The 16,450-nt window shown below is 58.0% G+C and overlaps 5 protein-coding genes across 5 annotated transcripts; all 5 read left to right on the top strand.

Moving 5' to 3' along the window:
• Positions 1-1,693: 1,693 nt before the first annotated feature.
• PG986_008583 (uncharacterized protein) lies at positions 1,694-3,612 on the top strand (the record flags this gene model as incomplete). Its single annotated transcript, XM_066844805.1, has 2 exons — positions 1,694-2,664; positions 2,721-3,612. The coding sequence occupies 2 exons, from the start codon at positions 1,694-1,696 to the stop codon at positions 3,610-3,612; spliced, it is 1,863 nt and encodes a 620-aa protein (XP_066697203.1).
• Positions 3,613-3,656: 44 nt separating this feature from the next.
• PG986_008582 (uncharacterized protein) lies at positions 3,657-5,933 on the top strand (the record flags this gene model as incomplete). Its single annotated transcript, XM_066844804.1, has 1 exon — positions 3,657-5,933. The coding sequence occupies one exon, from the start codon at positions 3,657-3,659 to the stop codon at positions 5,931-5,933; it is 2,277 nt and encodes a 758-aa protein (XP_066697202.1).
• A 1,364-nt stretch (positions 5,934-7,297) lies between these two features.
• On the top strand, positions 7,298-7,914 carry PG986_008581 (uncharacterized protein; the record flags this gene model as incomplete). Its single annotated transcript, XM_066844803.1, has 2 exons — positions 7,298-7,495; positions 7,729-7,914. 2 exons carry the CDS (start codon positions 7,298-7,300, stop codon positions 7,912-7,914), a joined length of 384 nt encoding a protein of 127 aa, XP_066697201.1.
• Positions 7,915-9,988: 2,074 nt separating this feature from the next.
• On the top strand, positions 9,989-15,508 carry PG986_008580 (uncharacterized protein; the record flags this gene model as incomplete). The annotated part of the gene is made up of 3 exons (XM_066844802.1): positions 9,989-14,104; positions 14,293-14,406; positions 15,350-15,508. The coding sequence occupies 3 exons, from the start codon at positions 9,989-9,991 to the stop codon at positions 15,506-15,508; spliced, it is 4,389 nt and encodes a 1,462-aa protein (XP_066697200.1).
• An 85-nt stretch (positions 15,509-15,593) lies between these two features.
• Positions 15,594-16,240, top strand: PG986_008579 (uncharacterized protein; the record flags this gene model as incomplete). The annotated part of the gene is made up of 2 exons (XM_066844801.1): positions 15,594-15,821; positions 16,055-16,240. 2 exons carry the CDS (start codon positions 15,594-15,596, stop codon positions 16,238-16,240), a joined length of 414 nt encoding a protein of 137 aa, XP_066697199.1.
• Between the last annotated feature and the right edge of the window lie 210 nt (positions 16,241-16,450).

Genomic DNA, 16,450 nt, shown 5'->3' with positions numbered 1-16,450 from the left:
TTTAATTCTATTTATTTTTATAATTTTTAACCGTTTCGACGTATACGAATTCTTTTTTTAAAGCCCGTTAGAATCTCGTCGTGCGTATTTAATAGGGGATTAACGTGGCTATTAGCGGGCACGGGCTTACCCCTATTAAATAGCTATATAAAGGCTTATTTTACCGTATAAAACCTTTTATGCCCCACTTCTTTTTTATAAAAGCTTTAAATATTACACTTTCCTTTATAAAAGCTTTAAATGTTATATTTTTATACACGTATAAATAAACCCTATTTTTCGTTAAACTTTCGTAACCTTTTTAACCTTATTAACCCTATTAACTTTATTAACCGACCCTGTTAAATAAACCACGTTTCGTATTTTTAATCGTAGATAGCTATAAGAAAATACTTTAACCGATTAAGTAAATATAACTCTAGTAAATATAATTACGTTATAGCTATTAGTAATTAATCGAGGGGGAGGTTTTTTATTCGCTGTTATAACGTGGGCTTAACGCTACGATATATATTTTATTTTAATTATATTTAAGTCTTTTATAAAGATAGTAATTATCGAGATATATTAAATAAAATAATATACTACGTATTTTAAAACGAGGTAGCCGCGGGTTCGTTCGGCTTTTTTCGTAGTTAATATATCGCTTTCGTTAAATAATATTAAAAATAAGGCTTAAAGATATATTATAATATAGCCGCTATAAAAGGCTATTTACGGGGAATAGATTCGTATTTTAAGCTTTCGCGCCCTCGCGTTTATTTAGATTTTTTTTATTTCGCAGTATTTCTTTTTACGCGTTTAATAAAATTACGTCGTTAAAGCTCGGCGGTATATAATTATTATTTAAAATTTATTTAAACTTTTCGTTTCGCGTTTTATTTCGAATTATTTACTAAAACCGCGATATTTATAATATACCGTATAATAACTTTTCGAAATTAGTTTAATTATAGCCGTATTTTTTAATAGCGTAATATAATTATAACTCGTTTTTAAGCGGCTATTTTTAACGGGTTTACGGCTTTTTTCGGGCCGTTAACCGCCGCGCATTATTCCGCCGTTAAATCTCGGTTACGTTATTAATATACCGAGTTTTAATCGCGTTGAGAAATTACAGTATAAATAGTTTATTTAAAAGCGCCGGCGTTTATTTCGGCGGTAACGACCCGTTCACGTTTCGGCTTTAAAAGTTTATACGATCGAAGCCGCGCTTATTATCGTCGCCGGTTATTTATTTTAACGGGGGTAATTTACCCTCGTTAACGTTTAAGCCGTTTTTATTATTAAAGGATAGCGAATAATATTAAAGTTTCGGCCGTTTATTTTATATTAAGTCCGCGGTTTTAGGCGGGCTAAACTTTTACGCCGCTCGAAAGTTTTTAACCCCTAGGCCCTAGGCCCTATTCCACCGGCCGTTCTTCGTGAACGTATGCCCATTTGGCGTAGGGTAAGCGTCGCGCACGGGCCCGTTCCCGTAGGACGGCTTCACGTAGGACGGCGCGCGTCGATTGGCGCGCGCGCACGCCCCGGGGGGGCCCACGTGGGGTTGGGGTTGGGGCGGCGTGGTCGAGCTGGTGTGGTTCTTTTTCTTCGGCTTGGTTCATTGGGAAAGAAAAAAAAAACAAAAAACAAAAACAAAACAACGACAACAAGAACAAAGCCAGAAAAAAAAAAAAAAAAAAAAAACGACATGGCGACCCCGAATGGAGACAACAGTAACGACGACGACGACGACGACGACGACGACGGCGCGCAGGCGGCGGTCGCCTTCGACCGGCCCCGAGGGGTCGTGCTCTGCCTCTTGTGCGGCGTGGGCGTGGGCGCGGCGGCGGCGCACTTCCGCAACCGGCACCGGTTCACGGGCGCGCGGCTCCAGCGGGTGCTGGCGCGATGCGGGTCGGTCGAGGGCGGCGCGCGCGATCCCGCGACGGTCGCGCTCCCAGCGGACGGGGGCGCGGCGGTCGAAGGGCTCGCGCGGCTCGCCGGCTACGCGTGCGCGCGGGATGGGTGCGCGTACCGGACGGTAAACTACAACAACATGCGGCACCACGCCCGAAAGGCGCCGCACGCCGACGCGGCGGACGGGCGTACGAGTCCCGGCTGGACGCGGGTCACGCTGCAGTCGTATACGCCGGGGCGGCACGCGCGGTATTGGATTGTCGCCGCCGACGACGACGACGACGACGACGATAACGACGACGACGACGAAGAGAAACAGGACGGCGAAGGCAGCGGCGAACCGGGCGACGGCTGGGAGCAAATGCTCGCGGCGTACAGCACGCAGCTAGCCGCCGAGGAAGCGGCGCAACGCCGTGTCGCCGAAGCGCCCGCGGGACTCGACGGCGACTCGGTCTGGGTGCGCGAGATGGGCTGGGCGCGGCACCTAGCCGGGAAGGACCTCGTGGCGCTGTACGAGGCGAGCGCTGGCCCGGTTTCGCGGGCGGTTCGGGCGAAACTACGCGACCGCGGCGCGCGGGCGGAGCAGGCGCGGCTGGCGCGGCTCGCGGGCGCGTTCGACGGCGAGGTGGCGCGGTCGCTCGAGCGGGTGGCGTGGGTCCCGCACGAGACGCTTCGCTGGCTCGAGAGCATCGACCCGAGCAAGCCGGCGGGCCGGCCGTTCCGCGCGAAGGAACACGCCGACACGATGACCCGGTACCGGGGGTACTGGCAGCGTTATCTCTGCTACTGCGTGCGGGCGCACGGGCTCGGGCGCCAAGAGGCGGAGGCGCAGCGGGGGTCCGATTCGCGGACCGGCAGTGGGACGCGTTGGCCGACGTCGTCGACGCGCTCGAGGAGGAAGAGGAGAAGGAGGAGGAAGACGACGCCGCCGACGGCGAAGGCCGGGACGCGCGGGGGCTGTTGGGCCGCGCCGTTTTCCAGTTCTGCGTTTACTCGCTTCAGCAGAAACTCGGGGGCCGGATTTTCGAGAGCCCGCTGCTGCACTTCGCCGCCGTACTCGGGATCGACGTCGAGCGGCGGGCGTGGCGGGCGGCGAAGAACTACACGAACCAGCTCGCGGGGCTGCTCTGGTGCGGGCGGGTGTTGCTGCTCGAGGCGGCGTTCGAAGGCCAGCCGGACGACGCCGAGGCGGTTGACGTCGACGCCGTCGAGCACTTTAAGCAGGAGCACCGGGCGTGGCTCGCGGACGGCTCGCACACGCCGGTCAGCACGATCGTGCGCTGGATGGCGTACGGGAAAGGGTTCCGCCGGCAGGAGGGCGGGACGTCGGCGGTGCGGTGGGAAACGGGGCCGGAGAAGGAGATCTTGTACTACTTCGGCCAGCGGATCCGGCTCGGGGCGTTCCGGCAGGGGGCGTGCGCCGTCGTCGACGAGGCCGAGGCGCTGTTGGGCGAGCTTTGCTTCGGCGGCTGGGGCGCGCTGGCGGCCTCGCTGGATCTCGCACGCGTCGTCGATACCGTGATGTTCGAAGGGGCCGGCCGGTCGTTTGCGACGCACGAGGCGAACCGCTGGCTGCGGCCGGGCCACGCGCGGCTGGCCGAGCTCGCGCGCGCGCGGCGTTGTGGGACGGCAAGCGACGGCGGTGGCGGAACGGACCGGTACGGGAGTGGCTCGGCCGGCTCCAGGCCTTCCGGCGCGCCCACCTCGTGAACACGCACGTTTGGGGCGGACAGCCCGGCCGCGGCCCGGAGATCATGACGCTGCGGCACGGCGATACGCAGCAGCTGCTCCGGAACGTCTTCGTACTCGACGGGGAAGTTATGCTCGTGACGGACCGCGATAAGAACAAGGCGATCCGGGGCATCGGCCGGAAGGTGGCGCGGTTTCTGCCGGCGCGCCTCGGCAAGATGATGGTCGCGTACGTCGTCTGGCTGCTCCCGTTCGAGCGGTTCGTGGAGACGCAACCCGGCGTGCAGGGGGCGGCGCCGGCGCTCGCCCCGCTACTCTGGAGGGACGGGCGGGTGGGGGCGTGGCAGACGGCCGAGCTCAGCAAGCAGCTCGTGCGCGTGACGGGCCAGCACGTGGGGGTCGAGCTGTCGGTGGCCGATTACCGGCACGTGGCGATCGAGCTGGGGCGGACGGTCCGCGGGCTCGTCGTGCGGCAGCTCGAGGTCGATCTCGCCGGCGACGACGACCGGGGCGGCGACGGGGCGACGGTCGAGGACGCGGCCACGGGGGAGGCACGCAAAGGGGCGCGGTTCGAATCGGTATGGGATCTGCAGGCCACGCACGGCAGCGCGGTAGCGCGGCAGCACTACGCCGTCGACGTCCGGTTCCCGAACCAGCTCCAGCCGCAGATGGTAGCGAACTTCCGCGAAATCAGCCGGCTCTGGCACCGCTACCTCGAACACGGCAATAACGGCGTCGATTTTCACGGCAAGAACGGCGTCGATTCTCACGGCGGCCACGGCGAGGAAGCCCCGAAAAAGCGACGTCGCAGCACGCACGAGCAAGCGGACGAAGATCCTATTACGGCCACGACGCCGGCGGCGAAGCGGTCCGAACCTACGCCCGACCCCGCGGCCGAACGGCGGCAACAAAAAGCCGACGGCGCGCTTAAAACGCTACTAGGCAACGGGGCGCGTTGGCGGTCGGCGGAGCAGGAAGACGCGGCTCGTCGGGTGCTAGCGCTAAAAGGAAACGCCGTGTTAATCGTTGTGCTCCCTACCGGTGCGGGCAAGAGCGTACTATTTTTGTTGCCGGCGGTACCCGCTATGCACGCGGGGGTAAGTCTCGTCGTCGTCCCGTTTACCGCGCTGATTAACGACCTCGTGCGGCGCGCAACGGACGCCGGGCTAGACTGCTTACATTGGCAGCCGGCCGAGGTCGAAGGGCGCGACGAACAAGCCCGGGTCGCGCGGCTCGTCGTCGTAAGCGCCGACGTCGCGACGAGCAGCGAGTTTCTCGCGTACGCGGACAGCTTACGCGCGAGGCGGCTGCTTCGGCGTATTTTCGTCGACGAGTGCCATACCGTGCTGATGGACGCCGCGTACCGGCCGCGGCTCGAAGAGCTCCGGGAGCTCCACCGGTTCGACTGCCCCGTGGTGCTGCTCACGGCGACGCTGCCGGTGCGGCTCGAACGCGCGTTCCGGCAGGCGATGCTAGCTGAGGAGGCCGCGATCGTACGGGCGCCGACGACGAAGCGGAACATCCGATACCGCGTTACGACGGTTACGCCGGGCCCGACGGCGGTCGAGGACGAGGTAGTACGTACCGTGATCCGGCTACAGCGCCGCTGGCGGGACGACGAAAAGGGGGTGATATACTGCCGAACCCAGCAAGCGTGTGAGGCGTTAGCGGACAAGGTCGGCTGCGCGTTTTACCACAGCGGCGTGGACGAGGCAACGCGGCAGGCGCGGCTCGAGGCGTGGATACAAAGGAAGGCCGACAACCACTGGATCGCGGCTACGACAGGGCTAGGGACGGGGGTCGACGTCCAGGGGATCGTGGCGGTGGTACACGCGGGGCTACCGTACGGGCTAGTCGACTTCGCGCAGCAAACGGGCCGGGGCGGGCGGCGGGAGGGCGAGACGGTCGATTCGGTCGTCGTTTGGGACGGGCGGGCGGCGTGGCAAGCCCCGCAGAGCAGCGACGTCGAGCAGCTCAACCGGCAGGCGATGACGTGGTTCGTACAGAGCGTTGACTGCCGGCGGGTAGGGCTGGGGACGTTTCTCGACGGGCAGGGCCTAGACTGCGCGGGGGTTCGAGGAGACGCGTGCGACCGTTGCGAACGTCAAGGACAGGGTCCGGGTCAGGGCCCGGGCCTAAGTCTAAGTGAGGGCCGGCTCCAGCGGTGGTACCGGCAGAAGTACGAGGCCGACCGGGTATTACAACGTTGGCTAGACGAGGTACGGGGAGGGAAATGCCCGGTCTGTTTTATAAAGTGGCAACAACGAGGACGGCCGGCCGAGCTTAAAAAAAATCTCGCACGCATTTACGTCGTGCCGTACGATCCCGGCGGCCGCGTATAGCGCGTGGCGAGAGAAGCTGCGATTCGGCGAGTATAGCTGCTGTTACCGCTGTGGGCTACCGCAGGCGTGGTGTACAGGAGCGGAGGGCGAAGGGGTGGCCGGGGGCGGGTGTCCGTGGATCGACACGGTGCTCCCGGTAGCGATGCTCGTCGGGACGAGCCAGTCGCTACAGAGGCTGGTACGAGAAGCGTTCGATATAGACGCGAGCGACGAAGCGTATACCGGGTGGCTTTGCCGAACGCGGCGGGTAGACGGGGTAGTTGCTACGAACGCTTTCGCGACGTGGCGAGCGATTATATTGTCGTGTTTTTAGCCTTTATTTTTCGAGTTTTATTTTTTTTTCTTAGCCCGGTTCGATGAATTGCTTTCGTATTAACCTTGTGTACTCGTTGTTGAGAGCGAAATCTAGAGCTTTTATGTCGTTGATGTTAGCTTTTTGCGGTCTTAATCCTGGTCCTAGCCGTGGTGGTCCTGGTGGTCCTGGTGGTCCTGGTCCTGGTTGTTCCAGGGTAGGTACAGGGTAGCTCCAAGGTAGGTACAGGGTAGCTACAGGGTAGCTATAAGGTAGCTTTAGTATTTTATGGTGGTCCTAATTGTGTTAATTTAATTCTTAGATAAACATAAGTGGTGTCATTCTGTCCGGAGTTGTCTGTTCCACGGACTCGGGCTATAAGCTCGTTGATGTTAGCCGTCGTGGTCTCGGCCGTGGTGGTCCTGGTGGTGGTGGTCCTGGTGGTGGTGGTCCTAATTGTTCCAAGGTAGCTCTAGGGTAGCTATAGGGTAGCTCTGATATTTTATAGTAGTCCTGGTCCTAGTAGTCCTAGTTATATAAAATCTACGATTTTTATGCCGTTGCTCCGTTTAACGTTCGCTCGAGGGCGATATCCTTTCTAACGATGGATCTTGGAATACGGGTTTGAGTCGGCCTTTGGGTTTAAAACGGCGCGGTGGTCCTGGCCGTGGTGGTCCTGGTTGTTCCAGGGTAGGTACAGGGTAGCTACAGGGTAGCTTAAATCTTTTATGGTGGTCTTATTCTTAATGGTTCTAGTTGAGTTTCTTTTTTATCTTAGCCCGGTTCGATGTATTCTTCTCGTATCGACTTTGTTAACTCGTTGTCGAGAGTGAAATCTACGGCTTTCATGTTGTTGATGTTGGCCTTTTTGCGGTCCTGGTCCTGGTGGTGATGGTGGTCCTGGTCCTGGTGGTCCTGGTCCTGGTGGTCCTGGTGGTGTTAGTCCTGGTGGTCCTGGTGGTGGTGGTTTTAGTTGCTCTAGGGTAGCTACAGGGTAACTAAAGGGTAGCTACAAGGTAGCTTTAATATTTTATGGTGGTCCTAATTGTGTTAATTTCATTTTTAGATAAACATGAGTGGTGTCATTCTGTCCGGAGTTGTCTGTTCCACGGACTCGGGCTGTAAGCTCGTTGATGTTGGCCGTGGTGGTCTCGGCCGTGGTGGTCCTGGTGGTGGTGGTCCTGGTGGTGGTGGTCTTAGTCGTGGTAGTCCTAGTCGTGGTAGTCCTGGCCGTGGTGGTTTTGGCCGTGGTGGCCCTAATTATTTTAGGGTAACTATATAAGAAGCTCGACTATGTCTAGATATCCTATGAGGGAAGCGAGCATTAAAGGAGTTGCTCCGTTCGACGTTCGTGACTCGAGTAACTCTTGTTCTCTTTACCGGTAAAAGAAGGGTAGTGCGGCGTGCGGGAGATTTCAAAGTAGTTACAGGGTAGTTACAGGGTAATTACAGGGTAGCTTTAGTTTTTTATGGTGGTCTTAATTGTGTTAATTTAATTCTTAGACAAACATGAGTGGTGTCATTCTGTCCGGAGTTGTCTGTTCCACGGACTCGGGCTGTAAGCTCGTTAATGTTGGCCGTGGTGGTCCTGGTCGTGGTGGTCCTGGTCGTGGTGGTCCTAGTCGTGGTAGTCCTGGCCGTGGTAGTCTTAGCCGTGGTGGCCCTAATTATTTTAAGGTAGCTATATAAAAAGCTCGACTATGTCCAAATATCCCATGAGGGAAGCGAACATTAAAGGAGTTGCTCCGTTCGACGTTCGTGACTCGAGTAACTCTTGTTCTCTTTACCGGTAAAAGAAGGGTAGTGCGGCGTGCGGGAGATTTCAAAGTAGTTACAGGGTAGTTACAGGGTAATTACAGGGTAGCTTTAGTTTTTTATGGTGGTCTTAATTGTGTTAATTTAATTTTTAGACAAACATGAGTGGTGTCATTCTGTCCGGAGTTGTCTGTTCCACGGACTCGGGCTGTAAGCTCGTTAATGTTGGCCTTTTGTAGTCCTGGTGCTGGTGGTCCTGGCCTTGGTGGCCCTGGCCGTGGTGGTCCTGGCCGTGGTGGTCCTGGCCGTGGTGGTCCTGGCTGTAAATGGAGAATAAACGTCGGCTAAAGTTACGAAACTAAATAATATATCTAAAACTCGGTTAGCATTGCATTCTTGTAATCCAGGTACCTAAGTGTGGTGATATGTGGATGTTAAGGTGGATAGTAGATAGACGGGCATTAGTGGTAATGGGAAGAAGTGGCGATAAAAACGAACTATAAGAACTAACTTACCTCTCAATAATGTAAAACGCAGTGGGTGTTACGAGTGGAGTATCGAATGGGATAGAAAGGGCGTGGTGATCGTGGTGGTGGTGGTCCTGGTGGTGGTAGTCTTGGCCGTGGTGGTTTTAGTTGCTCTAGGGTAGCTACAGGGTAGCTACAAAGTAGCTTTAGTATTTTATAGTGGTCCTAATTGTGTTAATTTAATTCTTAGACAAATATGAGTGGTGTCATTCTGTCCGGAGTTGTCTGTTCCGCGGACTCGTGTTGTAAGCTCGTGGATGTTGACCTTTTTGTAGTCCTGGCCGTGGTGGTCCTGGCCGTGGTGGCCTTGGCCGTAGTGGCCTTGGCCGTGGTTGTTTTAGTTGCTCCAGGGTAGCTACAGGGTAGCTACAGGGTAGCTCTAGTATTTTATAGTGGTCCTGGTAGTGGTAGTCCTGGTGGTGGAAACGAACCATGAGAACTAACTTACCTCTCAATAATATAAAACGCAATGGGTATTGCGAGTGGAGTATTAAATAGGACAGAAAAGGCGTGGTGATCGTGGTGCCAATTGCGTAAGGAGCGGATTAATAGCCCTAGCCGTGGTGGTCTTAATCGCTTTAGTGTAGCTATAGGGTAGCTATATAGTAGTTTAAGTATGTTATGGTGGTCTTAATTGTGTTAATTTAATTCTTAAATAAACATAAGTGGTGTTATTCTGTCCGGAGTTGTCTGTTCCACGGACTCGGGCTGTAAGCTCGTTAATATTAGCCGTGGTGGTCCTAGTGGTGGTGGTCCTAGCTATAAATAGAGAATAAACGTCGGCTAAAGTTGCGAAACTGAATAATACATCTAAAACTCGGTCAGCATTACATTCCTACAATCCAGGTACCTAAGTGTGGTGATATATAAATGTTAAGGTGGCCGTGGTGGTCCTGGCCGTGGTGGTAGTGGCGATAGAAACGAACTATAAGAACTAACTTACCTCTTAACAATGTAAAACGCAGTGGGTATTGCGAGTAGAGTATTAAATAGGATAGAAAAGGCGTGGTGATCGTGGTGCCAATTGCGTAAAAAGCGGATTGAGGGCTACGACAGTTCCCTACCGAAGTTTATGAGTTTGTGTGGTACATGAAATTATTTTGGCGAAGGCTCCATTAAGCTTAAAGTCTATTGGATAAAGCTTATGTAAAAGGCGAAGGTAGTTGTAACTTTACCTAGGCTACCTAGGCCCTATTCCACCGGCCGTTCTTCGTGAACGTATGCCCATTTGGCGTAGGGTAAGCGTCGCGCACGGGCCCGTTCCCGTAGGACGGCTTCACGTAGGACGGCGCGCGTCGATTGGCGCGCGCGCACGCCCCCGGGGGGGCCCACGTGGGGTTGGGGTTGGGGCGGCGTGGTCGAGCTGGTGTGGTTCTTTTTCTTCGGCTTGGTTCATTGGGAAAGAAAAAAAAAACAAAAAACAAAAACAAAACAACGACAACAAGAACAAAGCCAGAAAAAAAAAAAAAGAAAAAAACGACATGGCGACCCCGAATGGAGACAACAGTAACGACGACGACGACGACGACGACGACGACGGCGCGCAGGCGGCGGTCGCCTTCGACCGGCCCCGAGGGGTCGTGCTCTGCCTCTTGTGCGGCGTGGGCGTGGGCGCGGCGGCGGCGCACTTCCGCAACCGGCACCGGTTCACGGGCGCGCGGCTCCAGCGGGTGCTGGCGCGATGCGGGTCGGTCGAGGGCGGCGCGCGCGATCCCGCGACGGTCGCGCTCCCAGCGGACGGGGGCGCGGCGGTCGAAGGGCTCGCGCGGCTCGCCGGCTACGCGTGCGCGCGGGATGGGTGCGCGTACCGGACGGTAAACTACAACAACATGCGGCACCACGCCCGAAAGGCGCCGCACGCCGACGCGGCGGACGGGCGTACGAGTCCCGGCTGGACGCGGGTCACGCTGCAGTCGTATACGCCGGGGCGGCACGCGCGGTATTGGATTGTCGCCGCCGACGACGACGACGACGACGACGATAACGACGACGACGACGAAGAGAAACAGGACGGCGAAGGCAGCGGCGAACCGGGCGACGGCTGGGAGCAAATGCTCGCGGCGTACAGCACGCAGCTAGCCGCCGAGGAAGCGGCGCAACGCCGTGTCGCCGAAGCGCCCGCGGGACTCGACGGCGACTCGGTCTGGGTGCGCGAGATGGGCTGGGCGCGGCACCTAGCCGGGAAGGACCTCGTGGCGCTGTACGAGGCGAGCGCTGGCCCGGTTTCGCGGGCGGTTCGGGCGAAACTACGCGACCGCGGCGCGCGGGCGGAGCAGGCGCGGCTGGCGCGGCTCGCGGGCGCGTTCGACGGCGAGGTGGCGCGGTCGCTCGAGCGGGTGGCGTGGGTCCCGCACGAGACGCTTCGCTGGCTCGAGAGCATCGACCCGAGCAAGCCGGCGGGCCGGCCGTTCCGCGCGAAGGAACACGCCGACACGATGACCCGGTACCGGGGGTACTGGCAGCGTTATCTCTGCTACTGCGTGCGGGCGCACGGGCTCGGGCGCCAAGAGGCGGAGGCGCAGCGGGGGGTCCGATTCGCGGACCGGCAGTGGGACGCGTTGGCCGACGTCGTCGACGCGCTCGAGGAGGAAGAGGAGAAGGAGGAGGAAGACGACGCCGCCGACGGCGAAGGCCGGGACGCGCGGGGGCTGTTGGGCCGCGCCGTTTTCCAGTTCTGCGTTTACTCGCTTCAGCAGAAACTCGGGGGCCGGATTTTCGAGAGCCCGCTGCTGCACTTCGCCGCCGTACTCGGGATCGACGTCGAGCGGCGGGCGTGGCGGGCGGCGAAGAACTACACGAACCAGCTCGCGGGGCTGCTCTGGTGCGGGCGGGTGTTGCTGCTCGAGGCGGCGTTCGAAGGCCAGCCGGACGACGCCGAGGCGGTTGACGTCGACGCCGTCGAGCACTTTAAGCAGGAGCACCGGGCGTGGCTCGCGGACGGCTCGCACACGCCGGTCAGCACGATCGTGCGCTGGATGGCGTACGGGAAAGGGTTCCGCCGGCAGGAGGGCGGGACGTCGGCGGTGCGGTGGGAAACGGGGCCGGAGAAGGAGATCTTGTACTACTTCGGCCAGCGGATCCGGCTCGGGGCGTTCCGGCAGGGGGCGTGCGCCGTCGTCGACGAGGCCGAGGCGCTGTTGGGCGAGCTTTGCTTCGGCGGCTGGGGCGCGCTGGCGGCCTCGCTGGATCTCGCACGCGTCGTCGATACCGTGATGTTCGAAGGGGCCGGCCGGTCGTTTGCGACGCACGAGGCGAACCGCTGGCTGCGGCCGGGCCACGCGCGGCTGGCCGAGCTCGCGCGCGCGGCGTTGTGGGACGGCAAGCGACGGCGGTGGCGGAACGGACCGGTACGGGAGTGGCTCGGCCGGCTCCAGGCCTTCCGGCGCGCCCACCTCGTGAACACGCACGTTTGGGGCGGACAGCCCGGCCGCGGCCCGGAGATCATGACGCTGCGGCACGGCGATACGCAGCAGCTGCTCCGGAACGTCTTCGTACTCGACGGGGAAGTTATGCTCGTGACGGACCGCGATAAGAACAAGGCGATCCGGGGCATCGGCCGGAAGGTGGCGCGGTTTCTGCCGGCGCGCCTCGGCAAGATGATGGTCGCGTACGTCGTCTGGCTGCTCCCGTTCGAGCGGTTCGTGGAGACGCAACCCGGCGTGCAGGGGGCGGCGCCGGCGCTCGCCCCGCTACTCTGGAGGGACGGGCGGGTGGGGGCGTGGCAGACGGCCGAGCTCAGCAAGCAGCTCGTGCGCGTGACGGGCCAGCACGTGGGGGTCGAGCTGTCGGTGGCCGATTACCGGCACGTGGCGATCGAGCTGGGGCGGACGGTCCGCGGGCTCGTCGTGCGGCAGCTCGAGGTCGATCTCGCCGGCGACGACGACCGGGGCGGCGACGGGGCGACGGTCGAGGACGCGGCCACGGGGGAGGCACGCAAAGGGGCGCGGTTCGAATCGGTATGGGATCTGCAGGCCACGCACGGCAGCGCGGTAGCGCGGCAGCACTACGCCGTCGACGTCCGGTTCCCGAACCAGCTCCAGCCGCAGATGGTAGCGAACTTCCGCGAAATCAGCCGGCTCTGGCACCGCTACCTCGAACACGGCAATAACGGCGTCGATTTTCACGGCAAGAACGGCGTCGATTCTCACGGCGGCCACGGCGAGGAAGCCCCGAAAAAGCGACGTCGCAGCACGCACGAGCAAGCGGACGAAGATCCTATTACGGCCACGACGCCGGCGGCGAAGCGGTCCGAACCTACGCCCGACCCCGCGGCCGAACGGCGGCAACAAAAAGCCGACGGCGCGCTTAAAACGCTACTAGGCAACGGGGCGCGTTGGCGGTCGGCGGAGCAGGAAGACGCGGCTCGTCGGGTGCTAGCGCTAAAAGGAAACGCCGTGTTAATCGTTGTGCTCCCTACCGGTGCGGGCAAGAGCGTACTATTTTTGTTGCCGGCGGTACCCGCTATGCACGCGGGGGTAAGTCTCGTCGTCGTCCCGTTTACCGCGCTGATTAACGACCTCGTGCGGCGCGCAACGGACGCCGGGCTAGACTGCTTACATTGGCAGCCGGCCGAGGTCGAAGGGCGCGACGAACAAGCCCGGGTCGCGCGGCTCGTCGTCGTAAGCGCCGACGTCGCGACGAGCAGCGAGTTTCTCGCGTACGCGGACAGCTTACGCGCGAGGCGGCTGCTTCGGCGTATTTTCGTCGACGAGTGCCATACCGTGCTGATGGACGCCGCGTACCGGCCGCGGCTCGAAGAGCTCCGGGAGCTCCACCGGTTCGACTGCCCCGTGGTGCTGCTCACGGCGACGCTGCCGGTGCGGCTCGAACGCGCGTTCCGGCAGGCGATGCTAGCTGAGGAGGCCGCGATCGTACGGGCGCCGACGACGAAGCGGAACATCCGATACCGCGTTACGACGGTTACGCCGGGCCCGACGGCGGTCGAGGACGAGGTAGTACGTACCGTGATCCGGCTACAGCGCCGCTGGCGGGACGACGAAAAGGGGGTGATATACTGCCGAACCCAGCAAGCGTGTGAGGCGTTAGCGGACAAGGTCGGCTGCGCGTTTTACCACAGCGGCGTGGACGAGGCAACGCGGCAGGCGCGGCTCGAGGCGTGGATACAAAGGAAGGCCGACAACCACTGGATCGCGGCTACGACAGGGCTAGGGACGGGGGTCGACGTCCAGGGGATCGTGGCGGTGGTACACGCGGGGCTACCGTACGGGCTAGTCGACTTCGCGCAGCAAACGGGCCGGGGCGGGCGGCGGGAGGGCGAGACGGTCGATTCGGTCGTCGTTTGGGACGGGCGGGCGGCGTGGCAAGCCCCGCAGAGCAGCGACGTCGAGCAGCTCAACCGGCAGGCGATGACGTGGTTCGTACAGAGCGTTGACTGCCGGCGGGTAGGGCTGGGGACGTTTCTCGACGGGCAGGGCCTAGACTGCGCGGGGGTTCGAGGAGACGCGTGCGACCGTTGCGAACGTCAAGGACAGGGTCCGGGTCAGGGCCCGGGCCTAAGTCTAAGTGAGGGCCGGCTCCAGCGGTGGTACCGGCAGAAGTACGAGGCCGACCGGGTATTACAACGTTGGCTAGACGAGGTACGGGGAGGGAAATGCCCGGTCTGTTTTATAAAGTGGCAACAACGAGGACGGCCGGCCGAGCTTAAAAAAAAATCTCGCACGCATTTACGTCGTGCCGTACGATCCCGGCGGCCGCGTATAGCGCGTGGCGAGAGAAGCTGCGATTCGGCGAGTATAGCTGCTGTTACCGCTGTGGGCTACCGCAGGCGTGGTGTACAGGAGCGGAGGGCGAAGGGGTGGCCGGGGGCGGGTGTCCGTGGATCGACACGGTGCTCCCGGTAGCGATGCTCGTCGGGACGAGCCAGTCGCTACAGAGGCTGGTACGAGAAGCGTTCGATATAGACGCGAGCGACGAAGCGTATACCGGGTGGCTTTGCCGAACGCGGCGGGTAGACGGGGTAGTTGCTACGAACGCTTTCGCGACGTGGCGAGCGATTATATTGTCGTGTTTTTTAGCCTTTATTTTTCGAGTTTTATTTTTTTTCTTAGCCCGGTTCGATGAATTGCTTTCGTATTAACCTTGTGTACTCGTTGTTGAGAGCGAAATCTAGAGCTTTTATGTCGTTGATGTTAGCTTTTTTGCGGTCTTAATCCTGGTCCTAGCCGTGGTGGTCCTGGTGGTCCTGGTGGTCCTGGTCCTGGTTGTTCCAGGGTAGGTACAGGGTAGCTCCAAGGTAGGTACAGGGTAGCTACAGGGTAGCTATAAGGTAGCTTTAGTATTTTATGGTGGTCCTAATTGTGTTAATTTAATTCTTAGATAAACATAAGTGGTGTCATTCTGTCCGGAGTTGTCTGTTCCACGGACTCGGGCTATAAGCTCGTTGATGTTAGCCGTCGTGGTCTCGGCCGTGGTGGTCCTGGTGGTGGTGGTCCTGGTGGTGGTGGTCCTAATTGTTCCAAGGTAGCTCTAGGGTAGCTATAGGGTAGCTCTGATATTTTATAGTAGTCCTGGTCCTAGTAGTCCTAGTTATATAAAATCTACGATTTTTATGCCGTTGCTCCGTTTAACGTTCGCTCGAGGGCGATATCCTTTCTAACGATGGATCTTGGAATACGGGTTTGAGTCGGCCTTTGGGTTTAAAACGGCGCGGTGGTCCTGGCCGTGGTGGTCCTGGTTGTTCCAGGGTAGGTACAGGGTAGCTACAGGGTAGCTTAAATCTTTTATGGTGGTCTTATTCTTAATGGTTCTAGTTGAGTTTCTTTTTTATCTTAGCCCGGTTCGATGTATTCTTCTCGTATCGACTTTGTTAACTCGTTGTCGAGAGTGAAATCTACGGCTTTCATGTTGTTGATGTTGGCCTTTTTGCGGTCCTGGTCCTGGTGGTGATGGTGGTCCTGGTCCTGGTGGTCCTGGTCCTGGTGGTCCTGGTGGTGTTAGTCCTGGTGGTCCTGGTGGTGGTGGTTTTAGTTGCTCTAGGGTAGCTACAGGGTAACTAAAGGGTAGCTACAAGGTAGCTTTAATATTTTATGGTGGTCCTAATTGTGTTAATTTCATTTTTAGATAAACATGAGTGGTGTCATTCTGTCCGGAGTTGTCTGTTCCACGGACTCGGGCTGTAAGCTCGTTGATGTTGGCCGTGGTGGTCTCGGCCGTGGTGGTCCTGGTGGTGGTGGTCCTGGTGGTGGTGGTCTTGGTGGTGGTGGTCCTGGTGGTGGTGGTCTTAGTCGTGGTAGTCCTAGTCGTGGTAGTCCTGGCCGTGGTGGTTTTGGCCGTGGTGGCCCTAATTATTTTAGGGTAACTATATAAGAAGCTCGACTATGTCTAGATATCCTATGAGGGAAGCGAGCATTAAAGGAGTTGCTCCGTTCGACGTTCGTGACTCGAGTAACTCTTGTTCTCTTTACCGGTAAAAGAAGGGTAGTGCGGCGTGCGGGAGATTTCAAAGTAGTTACAGGGTAGTTACAGGGTAATTACAGGGTAGCTTTAGTTTTTTATGGTGGTCTTAATTGTGTTAATTTAATTCTTAGACAAACATGAGTGGTGTCATTCTGTCCGGAGTTGTCTGTTCCACGGACTCGGGCTGTAAGCTCGTTAATGTTGGCCGTGGTGGTCCTGGTCGTGGTGGTCCTGGTCGTGGTGGTCCTAGTCGTGGTAGTCCTGGCCGTGGTAGTCTTAGCCGTGGTGGCCCTAATTATTTTAAGGTAGCTATATAAAAAGCTCGACTATGTCCAAATATCCCATGAGGGAAGCGAACATTAAAGGAGTTGCTCCGTTCGACGTTCGTGACTCGAGTAACTCTTGTTCTCTTTACCGGTAAAAGAAGGGTAGTGCGGCGTGCGGGAGATTTCAAAGTAGTTACAGGGTAGTTACAGGGTAATTACAGGGTAGCTTTAGTTTTTTATGGTGGTCTTAATTGTGTTAAT

Source organism: Apiospora aurea (assembly GCF_038362705.1).
Source record: "Apiospora aurea strain CBS 24483 chromosome Unknown utg000006l_segment0_segment0, whole genome shotgun sequence".
In the NCBI taxonomy this organism is placed as follows: Eukaryota; Fungi; Ascomycota; class Sordariomycetes; order Amphisphaeriales; family Apiosporaceae; genus Apiospora; species Apiospora aurea.
This window is presented reverse-complemented; position numbering and strand designations above follow the sequence as displayed.